Below are 27,961 nucleotides of genomic sequence, written 5' to 3' on the forward strand. Positions count from 1 at the left end.
TTCTCTGAAAGGGTGGTCAGGCACTGGAATGGGCTGCCCAGGGGGGTGGTGGAGTCACTGACCCTGGAGGTGTTCAAGGAACATTTGGATTTTGTGTTGAGGGACATGGTTTAGTGAGAAGTACTTGTGATGGGTGGATGGTTGGGCTGGGTGATCTTGTAGGTCTTTTCCAGCCTTGGTGTTTCTGTGATTCTGTGATTCTTAAGAGCAATTAGTTTGGCACATATTATGAAGATGTTTTTCTGAACAGGAAAAAATGTCAAATTGGACCTGCACATATTCTGTAATTTAATCTACTAATACAATAGTTCACATTTTTTTTTACTGATGTATTCACATTCACAGATACTGTCCACAATTGTTTTTCCCCTATTTCTACCTATCAGTGTGTCTTAGTTCTCAGCAAACAGCCAAATTGTGTGTTTTGAGAAGGGTTTTAACAATAGAAGACTTACTTCTTTGGACTCTAAATAATGTTTAAATACAGTGCCATAGCTGACAGATATTTTCCAACTTAAAAACATTAAATTTGTTCTTACCTCATGAGCATTTCAGCCAAACTCTTTGCATCTAGAAGAAAACAGAAGAGATGTCAGGCTGACATCAATCTACATCACAAATGAAAATCTATTTGATAGACAGATTACTAGGAGCTACTTGAATCAGCCATGCATAAAAATACTGTCAATTCTCAGATCAGTAACAAAGATAAATGTCTCTAAAAAATCCTATTTCTTTTTGAAACTGCATTTCAGTACATTATAACTTTTTGCCCCAAAAGAGTCCTGGTTAATTCCCCAACTGCACTGAAAATGCTCAGAGATGTGTTAACACCTGCTGGATTTGAAGCAAGCATAGAATAAAAAAGAAAAAACTGCAGATACTCTTTAGAAGTGGAGGCAGGCAGCTGAACAACTAACAAGACTGTTTCTTCATGCCATGGTTAGCAAGTGAGTGAGTGAAGAAGACAGAAATGCTGACGTCCATCACTGGGCTGGAGCAGAAGCCGATCTGGATGAGCAATTGCCAGTCTGCCATTTTCAAACCAAACCCGACTGCATGGAGGTTTAAGCAAGGGAGGTCTCCAAGGAGTCAGCTTGTTTGGTTGCTCTCAGGTATGAATGCTTTTCCACGAGTAATAATTCAAAACAACTTCTGGGTCACCAGAAGACTGTACACTGAACAGGAGATAGCTTATTCCCACATGGAGCAGCACTGCAGAATGAGGCATTGCTGAAGGAGAAATATTCCTGTTGTTGTCATTGCTGCTGTTATTAACATAAAAACCTGTGGGGATATCAATATTCCGGTGAATATCAGATCAAAGGACACAGCTGAAAGTTGGTTCACCCAGTATTCCTTGAGTAGCTTCCTGTGAAATTTCATCAAACACAAGTAATGATTGCTGTGATATTAGTTGGAAAAAAAAAGAGAGATATACTTTGCTCTCCTACAGTCTGCAACTACACAAACTCATTTAAAACTGCTGAGTTCAGAGTCCTTAAGTAACACTATCACACAGTAACAAAGCAGCCTTCTGTGCAACCAAGTGAAGCAAATCTGAGAAGAAAACCATTCAAGTCCCAAATCTTCAAGGAACTCTACAGTTACTTGAAACTTTGAACAACTTCTCTTAATTCCTGCTTGTAAATCTACCTGCATCTTCAAAGACATTTACTGAATTTGTCTTTGTCTTCTTGCTCTCACTTCTGAAACTCTTTTTATTCATTAATTACTTCTTGGGTCTCCTACACCTACTGCAATTTCCTTGCTAGTAATATCATTAAGTATCTCGCCTTTAAAATTCAGAGATTGCAGGCAAAAACAAGTCACCATCTTAATGTATCACTCTGACTACATTTATATTAATTCTTAAAAGGAATGAACAAAAGGCTTTTCATTTGTAACAAAATATCTTCTAATAACATTCTGTATTCTGCTCTGATGCTGTGCCAGCCTGCCAGTCTTAGGTTTTATAGCTCACCTATTAATGTAGCAGCTGAAATTCTGTGTTCCTTCTATGTCTGCTTATTTCATTCCCTTCTTTTTAATCTTCCCTTATCCCTTTTTAGCACAAAGAATGGAAAATTCCTACTGAAGGGAAGGGCTCTTTATGTTGTCTGATCTTATCCAAACAGTACTCCATTTGGGCATACAGACTTTCTGTTTTTCATACTGTTTGGGATTGGCTTTTTCTGTGAACACTCTTCTAAGTGGTACTAAGTAGTATGATACAAAGATGACAACATCTTTGTCATCAGTCATAAACCAAGCTACCAGCATGCTGCTGCTCCCAAATAACATCTGAGACAATTTGGCTACTGACTTCAAAGGATCCAGAAGTGGAGTTAGATCTGTCAAAGAATAAACAAATAAATAAAAAGTCCAGGTCCAAGTTGTTCTTTTTTTTTTCTTTTTTATTCCAACCATAAATGGTATAAAAATGTAAGAATTCCAGAGTTCTGAAGTGTGTAATGCAGTTTTTCAGCTGTACTGACTAGATTGTCAGAATGCTTTGGGTGACCAGCTCAGAAGAAAACGCTCACTTTGGTGAAAACTTCCTGAGGATCTGCACAGGTACGTTCACTCTTGTGCTTCTTCCCTATGATTGAAACAACTTCCCTTGTACATTCTCAGAAGCCACGCAGCATACAGCTATGATCCATGCTGTATCTGGGAAAGATGTCAAGCTATCACTTACATGTGACTAATATTCAAATGCACATTTACACATATTCCTTCTCACGGAAATGCAAAGGATATTGTCTGTGCATCACCAACCAAAATAATGAGGCGTCATGAAAGACTATGTTACATGTCAATATCTGAATGTAAAAGTACTGCAGAAAATAAAATACTGAATTCAGCAGAGTTTATCTTTCTAAGCAAGTTGTTACAGTGGACAGCAGCATTAGTAAAGATAACAGTGCCTTTACTGGACACAGACCAGACAACAGCCCTCACTTCCATTCACTTCTTTAAAATGCTTAACACGTTTGGTTTGCCATTTGGAAGAGAAACCAGGGTCCACAATAGAGTTTCAAATTGCATGCTGCCACTTTTGAACTGCCACCCTGCACTGACACTTTCTGCTTGGATTAAGATGAGAGTAATGACAACAGGAAAACGATTTCAGAGGTTAATACTGGAGAGTAAGTCATGGGGTTTATCTGTTCTAATTGATCTGCTCCACTGTTTCATGAACTCCAGCAGTCAATTGATATTCTTGAGCCTTGTCTTGTGGAACTACTGAATTGGGTAAAAAATAAGGGCTTTGCTGAAAACTAGATTTTCCTTCTGAAATGAGTGCTCCTGGACAAATAAGTCCTACTAGATGTGGCACAGGAGGAGGACAAAGATTTAATTGTTCCAGTGTGCTAAAACAAGAAACAAAAAGATTAAAAATGAAAAGACTACTGCTCTTGTGCTACATTTACTCCACAGAAACTGAAACCATGACCCTCGGCTGAAAGAACAGATCTGCAAGTCTGAATGAAGAATGTACAGAAAATAAATCTGCAATTCCCGCTCCTTCTGTCAAGCACATTCAAAGAAAACACATCTCTCAGAGCTACAATTGCAAGAATTACATTTGTAACTTGTATAATATCTTTTATAAAAACCCATGGTTTAAATTGTTATTTCTGATGTAGACTGAAGGAAAGCAACTGATGGATTTAATATCATGATTTAGGAAAAATTAGTCCTGTGCCTCAAGAAACACCACCGGGTGTTTCATATGGAGTGATAATAACAAGATATTTTCCATTTGAAAACCAATTCAGAAGGAAGTTGAACATGAGAACTACTATAGTAAAACTTTTTTTTTAATAGCTAGGAGGTCAGGAAAACACACAAACAAGAGCTTTTAGATAACCTAATAAGGGGTTCTCTGAAACAGCAATCTTGATTGTGATTAGGACTTTTAGAACATGAAATATTCTCCAGAAGAGCAAAATATGGTTAATAATAAGTCATTCTTCAAAACAACAACAACAACAAAAAACAAACAAACAAAACCCAACAAACAATTATTATCAATCTGATCTTAGGAGTGGATAAACTGATGGAAAAAATTGATATGAAGCTTGTTGGAATCAATGAAAGTAGTCTGAATAATTAAGACCAATGAATATAGCATGTCAAGATAAGACTGTATTTTTATGATAATAAAATTCTCAACATTTAATAATATTGAAAATACTCCCGCTGAAATGGGATTAGATAACTTCTAAATATTATATTTATTTTTCTGCATATTAAAGTTTTGGTACCTCAAAGTATTTTATGATTCTGTGATTTTACTAAGAATGCATAATGCAAAAAATTACCCATCGTATATGATTTCCAACACACAGTTTGATAAATATCAAAATATAATTTTAAGCAGAGTGTATATTTTTCTCATATATCATAGGATATTACACTGTTGGTACTTTCCTCAGTCTGGAAGCAAATAAGATAATGTCTGATAAATGTTAAAAAATGACACAAACAAGTTAGCTAGAATACAATGAAAATAACAAGTCACCAATCTAGACCATCAGGTAGGTTAGTGACTTAGCTATATTAGTATGTGGTGATATATATCAAAAATACAAGCCTTAGCTATACAATGGGGAATGTTATCCTTTTGTACTGTAATTAAAGAACTGAAGGATGATCTTAATGGATCAGAAGTTAAACGTAGAGATGAACATAAGGTAAAAGAAGACTCTTCCTCCTTATCTGGTGCTGATTGTCTGTTTCTGAAATACTAAGTTCATTTCTAGCATATACAGAAGAGGAAAATTACTAGGAGATTACAGCAGAACCAGGGAAAATCCACAAAATGAATACATGATGGGATAGTTACAGAGAAAAATTCAACATCTGTTTAGCTTTCCATTGAAAATATTAAGAAATCACTTGATCACTACTGTATAAAAAGAATATCACTAAAGATCTAAAATGTGACACAAAAGAACTTCTGTCCCTATCTGACAGACAGAAGTATAATGGAATGAAATGGTTGCAATTTTGAGCCATAGCTTGAAAAATTCAGATAAGAAGTGAGATGTAGCTTTACAGAAATGGTAATTAATTACCGATGACTCTCAAAAGTAGCAAGGATTTTTTTGTTACTGCCTATGTTTAACAGAACTTATTTTTCTAAATTCCTATATTCAGAAAGGAAATCATTCAGATAAGTTATGCAAAGCCATACTGGCCAGTGATCATCAGCCTTCCTTAAGGGACTGTAACTCAAGAATTTAAGAAAAAAGTACATGTGCAGAACCATGATTTCCTGGAGCCAAATTGCTCAAAATATCCTGCTCATTACTGGATGGAATTACACAATGTTTCTGAGAAGATAAGATAATAGCATTTTCATCACCGCTACCCCACCACTTACTTAATGAAAAAAGTATTGCTCAGAGGTAAATGACTTAAAAGATTTCAAATGAGAAAGTTATTATACAACAAGCTAAAGAATCAAAATGCCCTAATTTCCAGAGCAGTATCTGAACTATAAGGCTAGTTGTCCTCTTTGATCTACGAATTTATCCATGCCTAGGGGGCTCTGTGTCTCTGTCCTTGTTGCAAAAATATCCAAAATACTATTACAAGAGACAAATGAGACCCAAAAGAGAGAAGAACAGATGCTAAGGTGAGAAGGAATACCCAGGATGGACTCTGGTTTTAATATCATAAGCATATTTTGGTTAAAATATGAATAATTAAGCATTTTGGTAGTTCTTGGAAACTCTCAGAATTATGTTCGTGGATGATTAATGATGTTGCTATTTATTCAGTTTGTGATTTGGGTGGCTTTTTTTCCAGATATTTTCAGTGTAATGTTTACTATCATGTGCTACTGCAAAACTGAGATGACCGAAAACAGAAGTGGCAGAGTACAAGCTCCTAACACCTCACTGGGCTCAACTGGCAGCATTTACTAGAAGATCAACACAGAGGAGTGAATTACAGATCTAAGGCTTATTTACATGAGAAACATGATTTTGAATAAAGATTAGAGAAAATAACATGTCAGTGACAATGACAGGTCAATGAAGATTAAAAAGTTGTAATAGTTTTAGTATAATACATCATAGAGAAAAATACAGGATAATATAATAGAATAGGGATGTGCTTTCTACCCTACTTTAATTCTGTAATTCTGGAATCACTGATACTATCTGGTATAAATCTGAAATCCCTTCATCTTCAGAACACCTGATTTTACACTTCAAAAATATGATTTTAGTTTATTTAGAGCACTCAAAGGGAAAAGAGGGAGGAGGGGAGGGGAGGGGAGGGGAGGGGAGGGGAGGGGAGGGGAGGGGAGGGGAGGGGAGGGGAGGGAAGGGAAGGGAAGGGAAGGGAAGGGAAGGGAAGGGAAGGGAAGGGAAGGGAAGGGAAGGGAAGGGAAGGGAAGGGAAGGGAAGGGAAGGGAAGGGAAGGGAAGGGAAGGGAAGGGAAGGGAAGGGAAGGGAAGGGAAGGGAAGGGAAGGGAAGGGAAGGGAAGGGAAGGGAAGGGAAGGGAAGGGAAGGGAAGGGAAGGGAAGGGAAGGGAAGGGAAGGGAAGGGAAGATCAGCTGTGAGAACTACTTTCCCTTCCTTCATGCAAAATAATACCAATGGACACAGGAGTCTTTTTTTTTTCCAACCAGACTATAAAATGAAAATGATGGAAAATATATTAAAAAAATATATGGAATATAGAAAAATAGATGGATATATATATAATATGGATATAATATATATATGAATATATATTAAAAAAAATATGCTTTACCTGCTACATATTACAGGAAAATACTGCTCATTGGGGATACCATTTGGTAACATGCAGTGCCACCTGTACTTTCATGTTTGGTGAGTATGCACACATAGGAAGAAAGTGACACAGTGCTCATCTTACCTCGCAGCCTCTTAAGCCTCTGCTCCCTCCTCCTTCTCCGCACAATCAGCAGCATCACAAAAAGCAGTAAGACCCCAACCAAGATACAGGAAATGGTCACCAGCATCTTTAGCCCTTCGTTGGTTGCCAGTCCCTCCTCACTTTGCACAACTGACTTAATAAGTGGAGGGATTGTACCTGGAAACAGTGTCATGACATTAGATGCTTATTAATGAAGACAAAATATTGAGTTCTCAGGATATATAGCATGCTATATGCTTTCACCACATGCAAAACATTAAGGACTTATCATATGCAAGACGGATGCTAATGCTTGTATGTGTAGTGGTCATGCATGCATAATCGGTCTTGCAGGTGTGTGCGCCATTGACTGCAGATTGATTATCAGAAGCCCATGTTTGTTGCACAGACAATGTTGCAATCAATTTTTAAGTAACGTTATATCACTACAAAGTTGTAAGAGATCTCAGAATCGGTACCTGCCTATATTACTTGTTAGAACAGAAAAATAGCATTGCTGTAAGAGATTTATGCTCTCTGCTTGGCTTTTCTTTGTAAGGGACATGTATGACAACACACAATTTGTGCTAAAGACATCACATGAATCCTCTACCCAGATATCATCACATCTTAGGGTTTCAGCAGCACTACTGATCTTAGATTCAGATGGGCAATCTGATGCTAATTCATTACAGAGTGTCTGATGTTACATTCATCAATAAAACAGAAGACCAAAACTGGATAGGAATATGCAAATTTTGAGATTGAAATGAGGGAAATGAATCTACAAAGTACTTCCATTGGCAGGCAGCTCACTTTTTCATTTTGGGACATATTTGCATTTTGAATATACCTGGCTTCCTAGTGATACGTAATACCTGAACTTTCCTATTTTTTCCTTTATTTCTAAAGGACGTGAGAAGAATACAGCACTTTCTTTGGAAGGCTGTTTAGTTATGGAAGGCTTCTTGCCCATTTCCTGATTAGTACTAAACTGCTGCATGCAACTACAAATGAGGCTATAAAATGCAGATTTCTTTGAAATGGATAGAAATACACAAGTATTGTGAACTGTGATGACTGTCGATGGAAGCTATTAAATTTTAACCAGCTAGTGAAACATAAAATTGGCTACTCGCTTCCTAAAAGGATAGGAAGATGAGATAGAAAAACAGACACATCCTTTTTTACATTTTAATTGCTGTACTGTGTGGCATAGCTACATCCCATTATGGACCATACAGTAGGAAAAGGAGAGGAGAGGAGAGGAGAGGAAAGGAGAGGGGAGGGGAGGGAAGGGGAGGAAACAAAGCAGTACAATGGAAATATGAATTCTTTTGCATGTTTTTGGTTTTTTTTTTTTTTTTTTTTTTGTTTTGTTTTTGTTTGTTTTTTTTTTCTTTTAAAGAAGAACTGTTTGAGTTGCATATAGTGAGAAGAGTAGTTCCCTCAAGGGATGGAGATAAACAGAAAAGCTACAACCATCCATATCAGGTACTTCCAAAGAAAACATTTTCTTACAGTTACAATTTGAATATTTTTCTAATTTTCCATGGTTTGGAATAAACAGTAGGATTTTTTCTTCTTAACTGAGAAACCATTTTGGCACTACTCTAAAAGCAAAGAAAGGGATTAGATGGAGAAATGAAAGAACAATGAACTCCTGAATGAAAAGCAATAACTTTCCCTAAATCTCCTTGAATATTAAAGGGCCAAATTGTACTGAATTATAGTCACACAGACAGTTGGCTAAGGACTGCTGGGTTCAGTATTACCTAAAATTGTGTCTTGATCTTCCTAACACTTTGATTCAATCAAGTGGCTTCAATTTCAGCTAAACCTTAAGTATTTAGGCAAGTGAATATCATTTTGCATACATCTTCTAAGTAAACCTTAGACCACTACTTACAACTTAATTGAAAGAAAAAACTTCAAGTTTATGTATCCTTCACATTATTCATGTGCAGATGAACAGCAACTGAATTAAGAATTACCATAACCTAAAACTACCATCCACATAGAAAGCACCATTTCGATATTTGTTGTCTGTCCTCCTACTTTATGGTAAGAGTAGAAAAATGAAAGATTTTCCCAGAAAAAAAAGTCTCAAACAAATTGGGATTATTTATTTGTTTATTCATTCATTCATTTATGCATTTATTTTTAATTTCAGGTCAATTAATCATCAGCCTTTGTTAGTCTGCCCAACTGGTGCTTCATAGGAGTTGAAATATGAATGTTTCTGACCCAATTTGCTCCCACTGCTTCATGTGACTTTAGATCTGTCATGAGTTTTCCAGTGTCCTGACTGTTCTTCACACTAGGAAGTCCCCTGGTGAGTGAGAATCAATTAGCATAGCTTAGAGCAGCTACCAAGCTGATCTGATTTAATGTCAGGCTACTGAGTAGCTGATCTCTGAGTCAGGAAGCTGCTTTGCAGTGCCATATACTACAGTTGCAGAGTGCTAAAAATATCTCCTTAAGTGTTCAGTGCAAATGTTCTGAAAAACAAAGGGCAAGGAGGTCACAATATTCTGCAAGCTGAAAGTGGTTAGCTGAAATATCTATGAACAGAAAGCAAAGATCTGCACATAGATCTGTCATTAACCTTTTGACCCAGTTCTCCAGGAAGAGATTTCAGGTTAACAATACATAGCCATGATATTTCTCAGGAGCTCTAGTGCAGATAATAGCCAGCTACTGCAGTTCAAACAGATTGACTGAAAGAGGATGTAACTCAAGGATTTCTACAAAGTTTGTGAAGGTTTTACCTAAGACTGCTAATGTTCCCGACTTGTTCTTAGCATTTTGTACCCTCAAGCAACCACAGGAGCATTATCTAATCTTCAAAGACCTATTCTTCTATGTGCTTTACCTTAAGGGCAGCAACCCCTAGAAGATGGAAGGGGCTAAGCTCACATCACAAGAGAAATCAGTGGTAGAAGTAAGGTTGGCACTCAAAGTAAGTGTTGGCCAAAAGGTTTCCACTTGTGGTTTTCAGGAAAGAAAAATTCACTCTATGAAAGCAAAGATTCTGCAGGAATTACTTGCAGAAAATGTTTATTTCTAATCGGACACTATTTTCCAGCTTTGAAGCTCCTTTAAGCCTACACAGTGTATCAAGAATGAATGAATAGGAAGCTGGGACTCTGTAGAGATATCTTTTATTTTAGAAGCACTGAAATAGCTCTTCCATAAAATTCTTTATGTGGGAATACACATAATAATATGGTAATTATGGATGAACTTATCATTTCAGTTCTGTATCAAACCTAACAAATTTGGAACACTTGGAAACTGGAATTTGCTTTTCCACTCATGTTTTCTCCTCTCAACTTTGTGGTCATTATTTGAGATCATACTGCCTCTCTATGGAACAATATAGTCTTGACAAGTCATGCTTGACAAACAAAACCACTGATGCCGTAAATAAGAGATTTTCAAGCTGACAAAAAGCAGTGGCCCAGGGAACTTAATGCTGCAACCATTTTTATTGTTTCATTTTCTCACTTTTAAGGATGCCATACAGTAACTCAAGATTAAATGCCACGTAGATCACAATATGTGAAACCAAATTTTGTGTCATCACCTAAGGAAAAAACAGATCAATGCACTTTTTAGATCAATACACTTTCAGGAAAGTTTGATTTCAGTGCTTTCAGTAAAAGCTTAATATTCCAGACCTGCATTTGCAGATTATTCCATTCTAAGTTACGGATTAAGACTGCCCAAGACATGTATATGTGACAATTATTGTAGAAAATAAATGATTAGATGTCACTGGTATAAAAATACTGGAAAGGACAGAGGGTAAGCTTAGTAAAATGAAAGAAGTTAGCCCATAATATTTGAATGAGTTATTATTGGCAACATCATTATCACATAATAAAACAGCTCCTAGGTCTACCTGGCAAGATCTATCAGCATTTATACAAGAAGTACTTGAACCTTAGTTACTTGCAGGCCTTCAGTGCTGAGACAAAATTATTCTTTAAAATATTGTGAGGACCCTGTTGCTGCTGCAATGGCTGTGGTAGCATTATAGCATGTGTAAGATGCAGAGATTTAAGCCCTGCTTGATTCACAGCCAGAGGTGGAGTGACTGGCAAATGGATGTGTTTGCTTCTGCCCTTTTTTTCTGGCTTTTACAGAGGTGAGCAGTAACCCAGGCAGAAAAGCAAGATATGACATTTCCTTCATCTCATGTGCTGCTTCTGTCTGGGAATTGCCTGTTCTTCCCAGAGCCGTACCAGGTTATTGACCCAGACAGTGCTGCTCAGTGTGGGCCAGAACTGTGACTGGAGACAGGTTAATACTACAGATTTATGAATGGTTAGAATTGGGGTGCTGTAGCTGGACAGCTACCAGCTCTTGTTTGAACTTGCTCACTAGCCCTGTTTAATTTAACAGTACTGATGTAGCCAAGTGACTGCACAGTGCAGCACAATATCCCTGGCAACATAGCAATGTTGGACATTCCAGAAAAGCTCTGGCAGTTCACACTAAAGTAATTCAAAAGATTGCCATCTGGAGCCATCTGTACAGCCTTTTTGCCAGAAATATGGCCATTCCTTACTATAGAGTCAGCAGAAGCACACATGTGCCACCATCATTTCCAATAAATATGCCACGATATGAGCTGGAGTGACTGACAAATTGGAGTATTTACTCTCACTTTCTCATTCTGGCTTTGCAGGAGCAGGCAGTAACCCCTGGCAGAAAGGCAGGATGCAACAGTTCCTTCATTCCCTGTGCCCGATTGCTGGGCATGACAGAGCCATCTGCCACAGCCATTAGCTTCACTCCCCCTTGTCTGTAAATAGGAATAATAGCATCGCCATTGCTTTGCCCTTGGAGAATGCTGTCTGGAAGCTTTTCTGGAAGACAAGCTAGTTAGCCACACCGTTGTGTCACATAATGGGTTTTGAGTTGTGTCACAAGGATACTGTATGGAATAGCAATGCAGCTGGTCACCATAGTGAATGACTGTAGGAACTAACTGTATGGGAAAAAAAAAAAACTTCATGGAACAGATGCATGAAATACATGCCTCTGTGAGCACTGGAACTACTGACACCTGCAGTCTTATGGTGACGTGTCTCATAGTCAACTGACTTTGGTACTGGAACATTTTCTCAGCAAGGACAAATAAACAATCCCTCTTTTCTGTCTGTCAGCCTATTGTCATGAAATCTATAGGCATTTTACATCTTTGAGACTGTCACTCCTCTGTCAGCATGGCTAACCAGATTTAAAAAGGATTAGCAGACAGGAAGACATAAGGAAAAACATCACATAAGAAGTTAGAATAAAAACAATGCCTCAGACATGTTACTAAAAAGATATACTTACTGCCATCATAATTGAGCGTTGCAAATTTGGCTTGTTTCTCTGCACAGCCAGCGCTGTTGCAAACCCTCATTTGCAATTCATACCAAGTTGCCTCCTGGAGGTCATATAGTATGTAGGACTTTGACAGAGATGTTCGCTGAGCAGTTGTCCAGACTGTTGTCCCAAAGGGCCGGTACTCCAGGGTGAAAGAAGTGATGGGGCAGCCACCATCATTCCAACCAATCAGGTTCAGCCTCACTCGCGTGGTGTTGATGCTAGCAAAGAGCTCTTGTTCCTTTGAAAACTGTGGCTCTGGTAGTGACATATTTCAAACGAAACACTTAAGTATTACAGTTACAGGGCTCTCAAAAACGTAATATTAAGAGAATAATTTCTGGGAAAGCCCTAACTTCATCTTAAACTCAATATCTATACATTCTCCTCCTGTTTGCACAGATTGGCAAAAGTCAACTCATAAAACGAGGGCAAAAACTTCTCATTAAATACCTCTGCTCACTGCATTACAGAAGAGGAAGGGAATTGGGTAGATTCTGGGAAATTACGCAGGTTTTCATTTGCAGAAAATGTCCATTTTGAGAATATAGAAGTAAATACATATTTTTTAAAATATTGATATGTTGACTTTGCACATGTATTTGAAAATAATATACACTTTTAGTTTTGCATTTACAATTTAAGATATTTCCATTCAGAAGAGGATTGTCATTTCTACTTACTGTTCTTGCTTCGGGAAAAAACCTTACTTTCAGTTGCTATATAAAGTTCTTAGTCAATTCTATGCAAGAAAGTTATACAGACAGTAAAAGTGGCACCTTTGAACGAATATAATAACAGTAGGTGGACAAGACAAATCACCGACAAATGTTATTTATTTAAAATTTATTTATTCAAAATTGTAAAGTATGTCGAAGTATTATTCTGCTAACTGCTTAGCAGAAAAAAAAAATTACCATTGGATATTACAATTAATGTAATGAAAATGATAATATTATATTTTATTCTATATAGTAGAAGCACAAGGCTGGTCTATTAGGTAAATAAATAATTGGTTGAATGGGCATAGTCTGAGGGTTGTTGTCAACAACTCTACGTGCAAGTGGAGGCTGGTTATGAGTGCTGTCTCCCAGGGGTTCATCTTGGGACCGTTGCTCTTCATCATCTTCATTAACAACACAGACACTGGGATTGAGTGCACCCTGAACAAGTTTGCTGATGACACTAAGCTCAGTGATGCAGTTGACACAGTAGAAGGAAGAGATGCTATCCAGAGGGACCTGGACAGCTCAAATAGTGGGCACTTGAGAATCTAATGAGGTTTAAAAAAGGTCATGTGCAAGGTGTTGCACTTGGGTCAAGGCAATCCCAGAAACGCATACAGACTGGGAGAACTCCTTGAAAGCAGCCCTGCAGAGAATGACCTGGGGGTCCCGGTGGATGAGAAGCCGGACATGAGCCAGCAATGTGTGCTTGCAGCCCAGAATGCCAACTGTATTCTGGGCTGCATCAAAAGAGCAGTGTCCAGCAGGGAGAGGTGACTGTCACCTCTTCTCTGCCCTCATGAGGCCCTATCCAGACTACTGCATCCAGGCCTGGGGCCCCCAGCACAACAGCACACTGCTGGGAACAACTTTGAACATGGTCTGACAGTGATATGACAAGGGGGAATGGCTTTAAACTAAAAAAGATTTATGTTAAATAGATCAGGAAGAAATTTTTTACCAAGAGGATGGGAGGTGCTGGCACAGGCTGCCCAGAGAAGCTGTGGATGCCCCATCTCTGAAGGAGTTCAAGGTCAGCTTGGATGGCATCCTGGGCAGCCTGACTGTGTGGATACCAACATTGCCCATGATATAATATGATTCTGCGAATGAGGCTACTGCTGTGCCTTGATGAGCTGTATCAAAATGTATACTTATTCATAATTTCTACAAGAATCAACTGCTGTGTAATATGAACTATTTTATTTGGTTCTGTTAATAGTTTAGTTTAGAGCTGCTTCTACAGCAATCACATGTATAATGATAATTTCAACATTCGAAATCATAATACTCCATTTAATCTCTAGATGTAACATGGGTATTTATATCTAAGCCCAGAAAAAATCAAAAGGCTGAGAAATTTGGTTCTTTATGAACTATTGTAACCTGAAACATAAACCTCCCCTTACTCTTACATTTCAGGTAAAAAAAAATCTGGAACATCAAACTACTTCTCTATGTGTCAGTGGATCATTCTCCCTGACTAATGATAATCTCAGCATGTACAGAATTGATCTGCTGTCTCTTCTGAGATTCAGCAAATCACACCAACTACATTTGCCGTATATTTGCTCTTCCTTACGCCAGGGGGTGTTGAGAAAAATTTCACCTTGCTGTGACACTTTGGAGATCTGCAACTGCACAGGTGAGATGATGAATAGTATAGAGCATAGACACACCTTTCATGGTAAACCACATCAGAATATTTCTTACAACTGATGTGAAGAGATGCAAGATGAGCTGATCTTTAGGGCAATGTGCAAAGCTACTCCACTCTGTGAAACAGCACAGCTCTAACTGAGTCTGTTGCCAAATCTGTTCATAATGTGATGCACATTCATGCGGAACTACCCTCAGCAACAATGACCATGACACCCACTTCTGAGTTACTTAAGTTACTTAAGTTACTGAGTTACTCCATACATTTTGGCTATTTAGCCTTACAGTATTTTATGCAAACTTCTGTATTTTTTACGCTTATTCTGTTCAACTGGATGACTCTTGTAATACCAGCTTGGAGAAGAAATGAGATTGCCTCAATATACACCTCATAAATGTACCTCCCATCTTCCTTCAGCACTCAGACAAATAAACTCTTGAAGTAGTGTAAAAAAGTTCCTCTTGGAAATAGTAGTTGGAATTGCTATAGCCTGTGATAAGAGAGACATTGGCTTCCCAAATATCTAGCAATCCATTTTAGAACAAAATTATTTATGATACAAGGAAAGAAGACCAGCTAATACGCAATTCAAGTTCCGCAGTGACAGCCTGCTCTATCAAAACATGGACACAGTGGAAATGTTTCCAAAGCCAATATTTAAAAATTCAAACCTGTCATCTAATCAAACCAAGATCTATAGCAGGAGGCAGGAGCTTTAGGTAAGCAAATGGGATGCAAATCAACATACCTTTTCCAAGTGTTTTGGCCTCAATGATCTCGCTGATGCGTCCTGGTCCCACTCCATTCTGTGCAGTTAAAGTAAACTTGTACCAAGTGCCACATTTCAATGTTTCTAAGCGGTAGGACCTCTCACTAGGACTAATGGGAAAACTGCCCCATTGCTCACTGTTATCTTCCGAATACTGCAAAATATAGCCTACAGGCAAAGCACAAATAGCAATGATAAGCCAGACACGAATCACAAATTCCACAGGAAATACGACAAGTCATTTTAAAGACCTCATAAAACTAGAAAACTCCTGAGCACAGGAAGACATACAGTTCTTCCCTAAGAGACATCAAGCAATATACATACTGCCTACTCTTATAACTACTTAAATACCATTTTTATGATAGCTTCAAAGGGAAAAGAAAAGGATAGACATTTCTAAATACCCTTCAATCAGCGTCAAAGACCAGATGATGAACCTGGACCCTCAAAAATGAATGGTTAGAGATTACATGTCTGGAAAATCAGAGAGAGTAACTGTCATAACAGATGAGGATACACTGGAAGAAAGTGATTAAATCTGTGATTATACCAGCACAAAGAGAAACTGCTACTTACTGAAAGCTTTTATCACTACAATAGTGCAAATTAAATGATGACAGCAATACTGATCATTGGTTGCTTTTTTTGTTTTGCTGTTGCTTGTTTGTTTGTTTTTGTGGCCATTCATAATTCTATGCTTATGCTATTAACATCTGACAATTTAGGAAGAAGCTACAATTAACCTGAATTATATTACCTCGGATGGAACTGCCACCGTTGTCTCCAGGTATCCAGGAAAGAGTGATAGAGGAAGATGTAGTTTTGGAAACAGTAAGTCTTGGCTGGTCTGGTGGAACTAAATGGGAAATATTGAAAAACAGAAAACAGATTCAGGTTATTAGATGTGATCTTAATCCCATCTGACAGTCATTTATCAAATAACTGTTTTGAGTTGAGAAAAAATGTACATGATTTCTGTCAAAGTGTCTGTTTAAATGAGATCCTTGGTTAAGACAGAGCAGACAAGTTCTCATTTTTTGTATTTAAAATTCTACACAGTTTTGTCTTTCAGTTCTTTACTCTTGATTTTCTCCTACTTACCTGGCTTATCAAACATCCCTTTAAGTGCTACGAACTACCCAACCATTTTTTTCCCCATTATTACTCATGTCTGTTTTATGGAGAAGCTGAATTCTTAGCAGTAGTAAATAGGTGTCCACTCACAAATTGTACCACATTCATGATTGCCTTTGCAAGCAATTATGGGCAAAAGAAAAATTGCCTAACGAGTTTTTGCAGGTGTAGATGTGAAGCTGAACAAATCTGGAAACATTTCAGTTCTGTTGCTCCTCATAAACATTGTGGCAGTGTGTCAACTAAGATCCTCGTGGTTCTCAGAACCAGATGCTGACAAGGCGCAGCAGTAAGACAGATATTACCTTCCATCCTCAGCACAGAGTAGAACTCAATGTGAAAGTTCAAATAAAGAGCCATGCTGTATCCCAGCAAGGCACAAAGTCTAGGGAGAAGTGAAATTGTATGTTGGGACAGAGACTGGATCAGGGAAATTAGACAGTTTAGGCTTACCCTAAAAGACCTCTGATTATCCAATTGACCATCAAGATAAATGGGTGGGTTTCCAGAGCTCAACACTCCAGGACAGAAAACAATGAAGCAAGCTTTGTTTCCAGTCTTATAAAGCTATCATGAATCTGTCATGTAAAAGGTGTTTACTAATGTCCCAGTTACAACCTGGAAAGCTCACTCTTGTCTTCTGCCTGAATCATTTAGGTATTCCTGGAAGTCTGCGATGCTGCTCAGAATATACCCACAGCGATTCAGGTGGAGACAGTCAGAGAGATCCTCCTTCATCTGGACTGTCACAAGTCCATAGGACCGGACAGCCTACACCCTTGGGTGCTGAGGGAGCTGGTGGGGGTGATTGCCGAGCCGCTCTCAGCCATCTATCAGTGCTCCTGGTTATCTGGAGAGGTCCCAGAAGGTTGGAGGCTTGCTGATGTGACTCCCATCTACAAGAAGGACTGTAAGGAGGATCCAGGGAACTACAGGCCTGTAAGCCTGACCTCAGTACCAGAGAAAGTAATGGAGCAAATCATCTTGGGTGAGATCACACAGCACGTGCGTGGTGTCCAGGGGATCAGGCCCAGCCAGCATGGGTTCATGAAAGACAGGTCGTACTTGACCAACCTCATCTCCTTCTATGACTGGGTGACCAGACTGGTAGACGAGGGAAAGGTGTTGATATTAATCTACCTAGACTTCAGCAAAGCCTTTGACACGGTCTCTCACTGTGTTCTCCTGGGGAAACTGGCTGTCCCTGGACTGGACAGGTATACCCTTTTTTGGGTAAGGAACTGGTTAGAGTGCTGTGCCCAGTGGGCAGTGGTGAATGGAGTGAAGTCCGGCTAGCGACCCGTTACAAGTGGTGTCCCCCAGGGGTTGGTATTGTTTAATACCTTTATTGATGACCTAGATGAGAGGATTGAGTGTACCTTCAGTAAGATAGCAGATGACACCAAGCTGGGAGGTGCTGTCGATCTGCCTGAGGGTAGAAAGCCCTTCAAAGGGATCTAGATAAGCTGGATCACTGGGCTGAGGTGATGGGATGAGGTTCAACAAGGCCAAGTGTCGGGTCCTGCATTTTGGCCGCAACAACTCCATGCAGCACTGTAGGCTTGGGGATGAGTGGCTGGATGAGTGTGAAGAAGAAAGGGACCTGGGGGTGTTGGTTGATGCTTGGCTGAACATGAGCCAACAGTGTGCCCAGGTGGCCAAGACAGCCAACAGCATCCTGGCCTGCATTAGAAATAGTGTGGCCAGCAGGAGCAGAAAGGTAATCATCCACCTCTGTACTCAGCACTGGTGAGGGCCGCACGTCGAGTACTGTGTTCAGTTTTGGGCCCCTCACTACAAGAAAGACATTGAGGTCCTGGAGCGTGTCCAGAGAAGGGCAACAAAACTGGTGAGGGGTCTGGAGCACAAGTCTTATGAGGACCGGCTGAGGGAGCTGGGATTGTTCAGTCTGGAGAAGAGGAGGCTCAGGGGAGACCTCATTGCACTGTACAACTTCCTGAAAGGAGGTTCTGGTGAAGAGGGGTTTGGCCTCTTCTCTCAGGCAACGAACAGAACCCGGGCAAATGGCTGCAAGTTGTATCAGAGGAGGTTTAGGTTGGACATGAGGAAAAACTTTTTCTCTCAGAGAGTGGTCAGGCACTGGAATGGCTGCCCAGGGAGGTGGTGGAGTCACCGTCCCTGTCAGTGTTCAAGAGGCGTCTGGATGAGGAGCTGCGAGATATGGTTTAGTTGGGATGGAAAGCACAGAAGAGACACCAAACAAGTTTACGATCACTGTCACTGCAAGAGTGGGAAAGGGGTGTTGATGCTGGTGACCGGTTTTGTCAAGGCAGTTTCACCGCCATGGTTCCTGCTTGCCAGCCACTGTCCAATGAGCAAGGCAGACTGGATGTCACAAATGTGTGATGCCTCTGTCATGTCTAGCAGTCTGCTCCCAGGGGGCATTCCTTACTTTGCCTCTACCTCGACCAGCAAAGAAAAACTCCAAGAAACACTCTCACTTCAGTGCCTTGTCAAGTAATAAAATTGCAAAACAATGAGTGCTGACATCAATTGGAGGCTGTTGGTTTACAGCTATTGCCTAGCTTAGAAAGAAGTTGCATTTTACTGCCCTTACAGGCTTAAATAATGCTGACGGAAACAAAAAGGAAAATTCATATTCTAAAGGAAAATTCCCTACATTAGATGGATTTGTTCCATTATTCTGACTGACTTGGCTTATTCCAGGGAGAGGGACTGCACACATTACATTGTGGAAGATTTATTGTAAAAACTTTCATCATAGCTTCACTCTATCTATGAAAGATGGTGGTCTCACATATTAAATGCCATTCTGTTCTGCCCTTCTGGGAAGTAATATTGATTTGCTTTTAGTTACTGCAGTTCAATAAAAGCAAGGATATGCAATTTCAAAAATAGTTAGTGAAATATAAATTTAAGCTTTCCATTTCCATTCCCTGTCATCTTTCAAACATCGCAAAAGAACATCTTCAGCCTCTCTTGGATTGTAGGTAAGTTAATATATACTATGGCATTTGTTTCATGGCTTAGTGGACATGTTTATGCAGAGAGTTGCACTGTGGCTGAGAGAATCTTTCTCCCCACATATCTGCACTAGAAGCTTAGACTAGAGTAACTGGCTGCAGTATAGCCAAAATTCCCAGCTTAGTGGTTGTACCTGTAGTATGACAATTGCAGCCAATTAAAGCACACTAAGCATCTGAGCATTTCTTCAAATTTTGCTTTGGTTTAAGTGAGGAAAAAAATATCCTTAGCAGTGAATTCTTGATATATGAATATACATGCTCTATTTGATATTACTGTCAATGTGTACTCCTGTATTGTCATTACTTTTATACATGCCAACACTGTTAGGAAAAAATTCTTTAGGAAAAATTTCTGTACTGTGAGGGTGGTCAAACATCTGAATAGGCTTCCTAGAGAGAAGGCTGATGGCTCAAGCTTGTCAGTGTTCAAGAGGCAATTGAATAATAACCTCATTAATATGCTTTAATTTTTGGTTAGCCCTGTAGAGTAGTTGGACTACATAATCTCCGAATGTCCCTTCTAACTGAACTACTTTAATATATTTTAATAGTTACACTATATATATTTCAGCAGGCATATAGAACAGTTGGCATTACATGCTAGTTGACCTTATGCTGACATTTCATTTTAAATAGTTCCTCACATTCTCCATCAATAAAACTCTGCTCAAGAGTAATGAAGTTTTTTGGCCAAGGTATCAGTACAGAGCAAATTTCTGTTGATAGCTTCTTAGAAGCTAAAGAAAAGGCCTTCAGCTCTTTCTGAAATTTGCAATATTTAAATGAATACATGTACTTTTCATAGGAATAAAGCATAAGGCAATTCTTGTGAAGAATGAGAAAATAACTGAATGCAAACACTCAATTGTCAATCTGACAGAAGCTTGCAGGCAGATTTAACTGCAAGTGTGTTAATTGTTTCATCCAAAGCAAAACATCTACCATAGCAGAAAATGCTGGTAGCTGAGTCAGAATGATCTGCAAAATACTATGTAACATAATTCATAATTGTAGAATATGTATATCATATAATTAATTAATTTGGAAGGACAACATTTTTATTAATGCACATTAATACTAATGTATTAGCATTACAAAACACGCATATCAATGCACTACCATCACATAACAATTAATAGCTGTATAATAATTCTGACATGAATTCTTACCTTGTACCTGCAAGTTCAAAATTATTTCATCTGATCCCCAGTTGTTACTGGCCACGCAGCTGTAGTATCCAGAGTCTTCTGCTTTCACAGTCCGAATGACAAAACTGCCGTTGCTAAAGATGCTTCTTCGCCCATCAATCATCACTAGACTGGGTGTCCCGTTACTACCTCACAGGAAGCAAAGTGCATACATTAAAGAAGTTACAATCAAAGATACTCAGAATTGGATTTTTTTTTTTAAGAAGCTAAGAATGGAAAGAAAGAAAATGGAGTGTGGGGGTGGGGAAGTGGTGCTCTTTATTAAAGACAGTAAAGAAATATTTTTTGCGGGGAAACACCTGCCATTTGAAGAACACACATATCCTGGCCCAAGCTTGAGTGAAACTGAGAAATCACTCCTTAACTATCAACTCTTTCATAAAAATGCAAGAATAAAAGTTCCTTCCTACAAAGTCTATCCTTACAAAATAATAATTACATGTATCAATCAACAGCCTCATAGCACTACATTATCACTGCTTACACAGTGCTTAGATGAAAATATATAGTGTCCATGTCTTTTTCCATGTGTGACTCTATCAGACTGTGAAACTACAGATCAAAACAGACTAAGGGGAAACAAGGTATATGCAAGACACATGCTTACAGACTGCAGTCCAAAAGGTTATTTAAATACATCAAACATTTTGCTTTTTCAGATTAATTCTGTGGCCCCAAAGTTCAGACAGAAAGGTCTCTGCAATTTAACATTTTGGATATTTACTTTTCTTCCTTTTTAAAGCTTTCTAATTACCACAGGCAATTAGCTCTAGTTCATGGAATTTTTAAATTCTTCCTCTGCTGCTCTCATGTGGTACCCACAAATAACCCTTTTTCTTCCTAATGCAGTCATTGAAGATCACCATCTTCACCATCATCTGGATTTTAAGGAAATGGGATTTACTTGAGCTATACATTTAGTTGCTGGTTACCTATCCTTCATCCATTTGACTGTTGGAGCTGGGTCTCCAACAGCTTTGCAAGGGAGGACAATATCCTTCATCCAGGGAGTCGTCACTGTGCCACTGAACGTCAAAATCCTGGCAGGAGCTGAGTACAAGAGAGCGAGAAAGACTGAAATGAGATACAGCTTTTGAAGGGAAACAAATATCCAGAACTAAACACTGGAAAACAAACCAATCTCTTCCAAAGCAAAGTTTTTAGGAACCTAACTCCATTTAACTCATATCAGCTATCCCAGAACAAGAAAAAAGACAAACAACTAGCAGAGAGATGAAGAGTGAAAGAATCCTGGCAGAGTGAAAAGAGTAAAACCATCATCCTTACGTGTTCCATTGTCATTGTTATGGATGAAAATTATATGAAAGACATACTTCTCTCCAGAAACTTCCAGAAAAAGTGTCCACAATAGACAGATATCTTACAAAAGTTAAATGAGTAATACATAACTTTTGTTATAATAAGTCTTGATGTCACTTAAACTACTAGAAAACTACACTTGAGGATAAAAACGCAGGTAGTCTCAGTTTTTCAGCCAGGTTTAGGTTATTGGGATTAGTCCTTAATTTCTAATCTGTGCTTTCATTGGCTCAGGAATTATCTTTGTTTTAACTTGTTTTAACTTGTTTTTCACTTAAAACAGGTAATTTTTAAGGAGTTCTTGTGATCTCAATTTTCTTGTTACCTTTCCTGGTTTATTTTGGTGATTCTGGTTACCTACTATAAGCATACTTCTCTTAACTCTACATAAATCATGGACTATTGTGAGGCTCTCCAGCAATGCACTCTGCTGTTTCCAGGCCAAATTGGTACTTACACCAATACACCATCCTAGGTGAGGTGATTTATGTAATCTTACAGTCTAGTACATACTATGCCTGGGCACAGGGTGGTGTTGGTAAACATCTGAGACTAAAAGTACAGATAATTTCACTTTCCAGCTATAAACTGGGAGAGCATGGCAATCACACTGTTCAGTGGGGTGGTATAAATGTGATTCTATAGAAAGGATTCAGATTGCACTGGTGTTTTTTTCCAGGTCAGTTAAAGGTAAGATGGCTCATTGCCATCACTTTGGTCAGGGAGTGGAGCCAGCAAGGAGTGCTCAGCCTTTTTTGCAATGACAAATTGGAACCATTCTTGCAGATAGGAATTACGAGAAGTGAATGTGACTGACTGCAGAACAGCTTATATATTGCTGCAAAATACCAGATTGAATGCATAGAGAAGCTTCAGATGGCTTTAAAAAAATCATTCAAGTGTGTAGAAATGATTTCACAACAACATCAACAACCATACTCTCTGTTGTTGTTTTAAAAGCAAACAAACAAACAAACAAAAATTGAAGTCTAGTAAGTTTATAATGGACTTAAAAGAGAACCCCAAATTAACATTTATGTATATTGTCTGTCAGGCATCTCAGTAGAGGCTATGCTATGAAAGAACATTGACTTCAAATGCAGAAGTAAGAGTAGCTTCTCCTAAGAAAATGTTCTGTAGAAGAGCTCATGGAAAAATGTGGAGCTAATTGTGTATTTTTAGCTTAAGACCTTCAGACTGAAGGAGTTCAACACATGTCAACATGTCAACACATAGAAAGTTATCTCCTTTGCTTTCTGAGAAAGCAGAGATTCTACTGAAGTGCCTGGAAGTACTTCTTCCTTTCTATTTATTGTGAACACTCAATTTCTTTTTAAATAACAAATCCTAGTGAAAATTCTATTTTAATGCGTTCCCCTTGGGCTAGAGAATTCAAAGCTATTTTTTTTAAGGATGAAATTTTCTCATGAACTTTAAGAGGGTAGGCTTGTTACAAGAGCTATGAAATTAAGCAAAATAAACTTTACTGTAGCAACATATTAGTACACTGCAACGAGTCTATCTGAAGTCCATAAACGTGAACAGACTCTTAAGTCAGTTCTATTCATGCTATATTTAACTAAATATATCATCAATATGTCACTTCTGCATAATATACAGAAATGCTAGAGTTGTGTTAGTTTCACTGTGCTTTATTACTTTAGAATGACTCTTGATAGAAATAAATTGCTTTTTGGTCTTTAAATATACATTTAAAGACATATACTGAACATGCATAAATGAAATACTGTATTTTTAATCCTGATCTACTTCAATCATGCACGTTGAGCAGAACTTGCATTTCATAATCCATTTTGCACCAATTAGAAAAACATGAAAATGAGAGCCACGATCAAATAAAATTGGGACGTTTGATCTCAGTGGATTGTTATCCTCTACTAATTATATATATATATATGTTTAAAAATCATGCATAAAAGAACAGGCCTTGAAGAGTGAAGGGAAATTACTTCAGTGGTATGCAGTGGGATTTGAGATACTCAGTGATTTCATAACGAAAAATTTCATTCATGAAAAATAATTTATATGACCAATTCGGATGATTTTGCCTATGTTCTCTTCAATTTTCCATGAGATTTTTCTCTGGTCACAATTTTAACTGAAACAGTAAGAAGCAGCTCTTTTAAAGATTTAAGATAATGAAGTCCAAGATATATAATGGCACAATGACACTTTCCCAAACACTGACATGCTCACGCCTGTCAAAACAGCAGATGAACAGTCCTGGCTCCCTCCTGGCAGCTTGTGGTTGACCTCTGCAGGAAGGAGTTGTTGCCATGAGGTGGAAGCACACCAAGGTAATGCTAAGGTTGTACATAGTCATTAAGTCTGATGGTACAGACATGTTTTCCCTTGTGGCCCTCCTTAGGCTTCTTCTTTTAGAAAAGAAGGCCTATACTGCCACAAGCTATGGGCTAATTAACTAGTAATTGAAACTGAAAAATGCTCAGTCCACCTGGAGACTGCAGATACATTGAGAAATGCTGAAATTAGTGCTAGAACACTTGTTTGTCTTCATTGATCCAGGTTTGTATTGCAGGAGATGTCTAGTAGTACTCCTGTCATCTTTAAAAAGCAGCAGAAGACGCTGTCAGCTATGACTGTCTACAAAATACATCTATAAGTATCTGGACTGTTTCTAGCAGCTTTCAGAAAAATGGTGGTCAGAAACTTGAATTCCTGTTCCATGCAAACATTCTCTCTGCACCATGAAATCTGAACTCTCATTTAAAATGAACAATTAATCCTTTTCTCCCTGTCTTTCCCACCTCTCTAGTGTTTCTTAAAATATACACTTATTTCCAACTGCTGCCAGTTACTTTAGGACAAAGCATTTATAATACAGAAATCCTGCTGAAGCCTTCAGCATGGTTTGACACATTATTACCAAACTTGCGGTGATATTCATTTATTTTTAAGTTATCTTAACAGTGAACACTTAATAAAATCATAGGTTTTGTACCACATCTCCCATTTATGTTGTAGTTCCTGCTTTTTGTATCTTGTGTGTTTCATTGTACTGTGATGTGAACAAGCAACACAAACTTCACAGCACAGCTCGGCAGTAGGATCACAGACCATAACTCAAAAGCACACAGGACTATTTATGTGAAAGTATCCACAGCTTCTTATGCATTATCCATTTCTTTCATACACTGAGTACTTTTAATGAGGTGGCAAAACAGGTTCACAAAAACAGAGAACTAGAAACAACATACATGTCTAGTGAAGTTCATCTGGCAGCAGTAGGTTTGAAATGCTAAGAGGTATTCATGAGGTTAAAATACCTTGACTCTCACAGACCTTTCCGTTTTGAGCTAAGAGAGCTTTACACAGCGTGCAGGCAATTCAGCTGCTGGACTTGTCTCATTTTTAACAAAGAAACTCAAATGCCTACCAGCATCACAGTAGATGGCATGGCACTGGATTAGGACCATGTCTGTTCCTATTTATTGCAAATTAGCCAGTCATTAATTGAAGATAAAGACGTACCTTCACTGAACACTGCACTCTTTCATGCTAATGAGGTTTTCTCTGTGTTTATTTGTTTAAATTATGAGTCCAATTACCTACATTTATCGTCATGGAAAAAGAAACAGCCAGAATTTTTTTGCAAGAGGCCCTAGTGTTCTTTATTTTATTACATTTTATTTTTTTCTCTGGAGAACAAAACACAATTTTAAAGGTAAACTGCATGGGGAAACGAGTTATGGAAGGTCACTGTGGCTCAGCTTCATCCAAATAAAAGAGCAGTCAGTGAATGCATGGGTCAGGAATTTCTTTTACTTTCTCACAGAAGAATATACTGCATGCTCCAATATGCCGAATCTTTAAAGAAACAGAGTGATAACGTGTATATAGTATCATTTCTGGTTGTATATTAGAAAAAATTCTCTTTAGAAAGAATGGTGATGCAGTGGCACAGGCTGTCAGGGAGGTGGTGCAGTCACCGTCCCCAAAAGTGTTCAAGAGCCGTATGGATGTGGCACTGAGGGACGTGGGCAGTGGGCATGGTGGGGGTGGGTTGGGGTTGAACTCGATGATCTTACAGGTCTTTTCCAACCTCAATTATTCTATGGCTCTATGACAATGTTAGTGGGCACTGAGGTGATTCTGTGATTCAGTGATTCTGTTATGAGTTAATGGTTGGACTAAATAAGCTTAGTTGTCTTTTCCAACCTTCATGATTCCATGGTTCTGTGATTCTATGTCAGCCCCAGATATACTTTAAAAATATTGAATACAGAATGCAACACAGACTAGGAGGTAAGTCTGTTCAATGCTAATACTCAGCCTGCAAGAACAGATGAAATTCAACACTGAAGATGGAGTTCTCCCCAAAGGTTCAGATTGCCATAGGTCTGGTTCTGTTATTATCATGTTGCTGGCAAATGCCACTCTCCATCAGACATGGTCAGGAAACAAGAGGAACAAGGCACTTGCAAGGTTTTCCTTCTTACAGATACATTTAATGGACTAAAAATGCAACTTGCTAGTCAGGAAGGAAGAATAATTTGGAGGGACATGGTCATGGGACATGGTCAGTTTAGGAGACTGAATTTTCATCTCTATGGTCACTTTTCGTTTGTTGGGGTTAGTTGTGCTTACTTTTGTCAGTTAATTACAGAGAATAACAATCTGTTCTGAGATATGGAGACATAAAAGGAAGAATTGTTGACATGAATTAAACTTTCACTTAAATTGGACTAGCCATTTCACATCAATCCCCTAACAAGACTTTCTCATTGTTCTCAGAGGGGCCCTTAAAGGGGGTTATAATTAAGCTGACATAATTCAATTCCAGGTAAACTCTCATGAGCTGTCATGATGGTATAATTACTTGGATGGTTAATGTGAAATAAGCTGGGAAAAAACAAAGCTAACAACTTCACAATAACGACCTGTCAGATGTTCATGCTGTATAGCAACCCTTTGCACTCCTTTTAGCAAAATCAGGCTATAACTGCCTGATTAGGTTAGGTACATGCAGATCAGCTTGTAGTGCATCTATTTTTAGCAAACCAAGAACTGTCACATGCTAAATTTCATCATAACCAGATCAGCTCATCTTGGTACCTACAAAATCTGCAGTGTTTTGCATTTATCTTGTCTGAATGCCTCCTCCTCTTTTAAATAGAAATCGAAATACAAAACTTGCAGTGCATTATATGCAGGGTTCCTTGAAAAGTTCCAGGTTTGTCTGTGCCCCTATTATATTAGTATTGCACGGTATTAGTTAATCGGCTTTGCTCTTATTCAGGCTTTAATGTTTTACTTCTATTTTTGTTGACTTTTTATTCAGCATTACACATTCATTACTGCCTAGTAACAGATGACCTCAAAGGAGGAACACGTTGAAACCTTTGCCCCATTTCTCTGAGGTGTTCATCTGATGTTCTTTATGTTCCACCACTTAAGATTTCAGCTACGGTCTCACAAGTGTTCAGTATGCTTTATGCAATTGTGTTACAAGGAAAACCTCCAAATTTTTTCAGATCTCCTGGACTTTTCATAGCCTTCAGCCATGCAACAGGACCCTTAACACTGCATAGCTTCTTCTCAGAAAAGATTTTCTGAAAGAAGACACAAAAAGTGTTGGATGTCAAAAGAAGCAGGAAGTTGAAGTGAGTTTGCAGCTGACAAAAATAACCTGTCAGCAATGGCCTAGGGAGCAAACATTTATCTGTTTGTTCCAAATCTTACCTGTCTACCCTGATAGACACTCCCCACATTACCACTGATTAACCTTTCATTGTTTTCTACAGTAGAAACTCTGTAGTTACTACAGTTGAGAAAAACGTCCATCCAATATAATAAAAACTTT

The 27,961-nt window shown here is 38.5% G+C and overlaps 1 protein-coding gene across 5 annotated transcripts in view; it reads right to left on the reverse strand.

The window, feature by feature from the left end:
* Positions 1–27,961, reverse strand: part of DSCAM (DS cell adhesion molecule) — a 461,629-nt gene that overhangs the window by 31,818 nt on the left and 401,850 nt on the right. For 4 of the 5 annotated variants that reach the window (XM_048966682.1, XM_048966667.1, XM_048966692.1 and 1 more), the window contains 7 exons: positions 21,729–21,846; positions 20,758–20,921; positions 16,204–16,302; positions 15,423–15,611; positions 12,257–12,547; positions 6,905–7,081; positions 540–570 (listed from right to left, as the gene is read on the reverse strand). In XM_048966682.1, the coding sequence (XP_048822639.1) occupies positions 540–570; positions 6,905–7,081; positions 12,257–12,547; positions 15,423–15,611; positions 16,204–16,302; positions 20,758–20,921; positions 21,729–21,846 (1,069 nt within the window). Of the gene's footprint in view, positions 1–539; positions 571–6,904; positions 7,082–12,256; positions 12,548–15,422; positions 15,612–16,203; positions 16,303–20,757; positions 20,926–21,728; positions 21,847–27,961 lie in introns of those variants that run through there. The other variant, XM_048966701.1, reaches the window with a different exon arrangement.

The sequence above is a fragment of the Lagopus muta genome, chromosome 1, assembly GCF_023343835.1.
Source record: "Lagopus muta isolate bLagMut1 chromosome 1, bLagMut1 primary, whole genome shotgun sequence".
NCBI classification, from domain to species: domain Eukaryota; kingdom Metazoa; phylum Chordata; class Aves; order Galliformes; family Phasianidae; genus Lagopus; species Lagopus muta.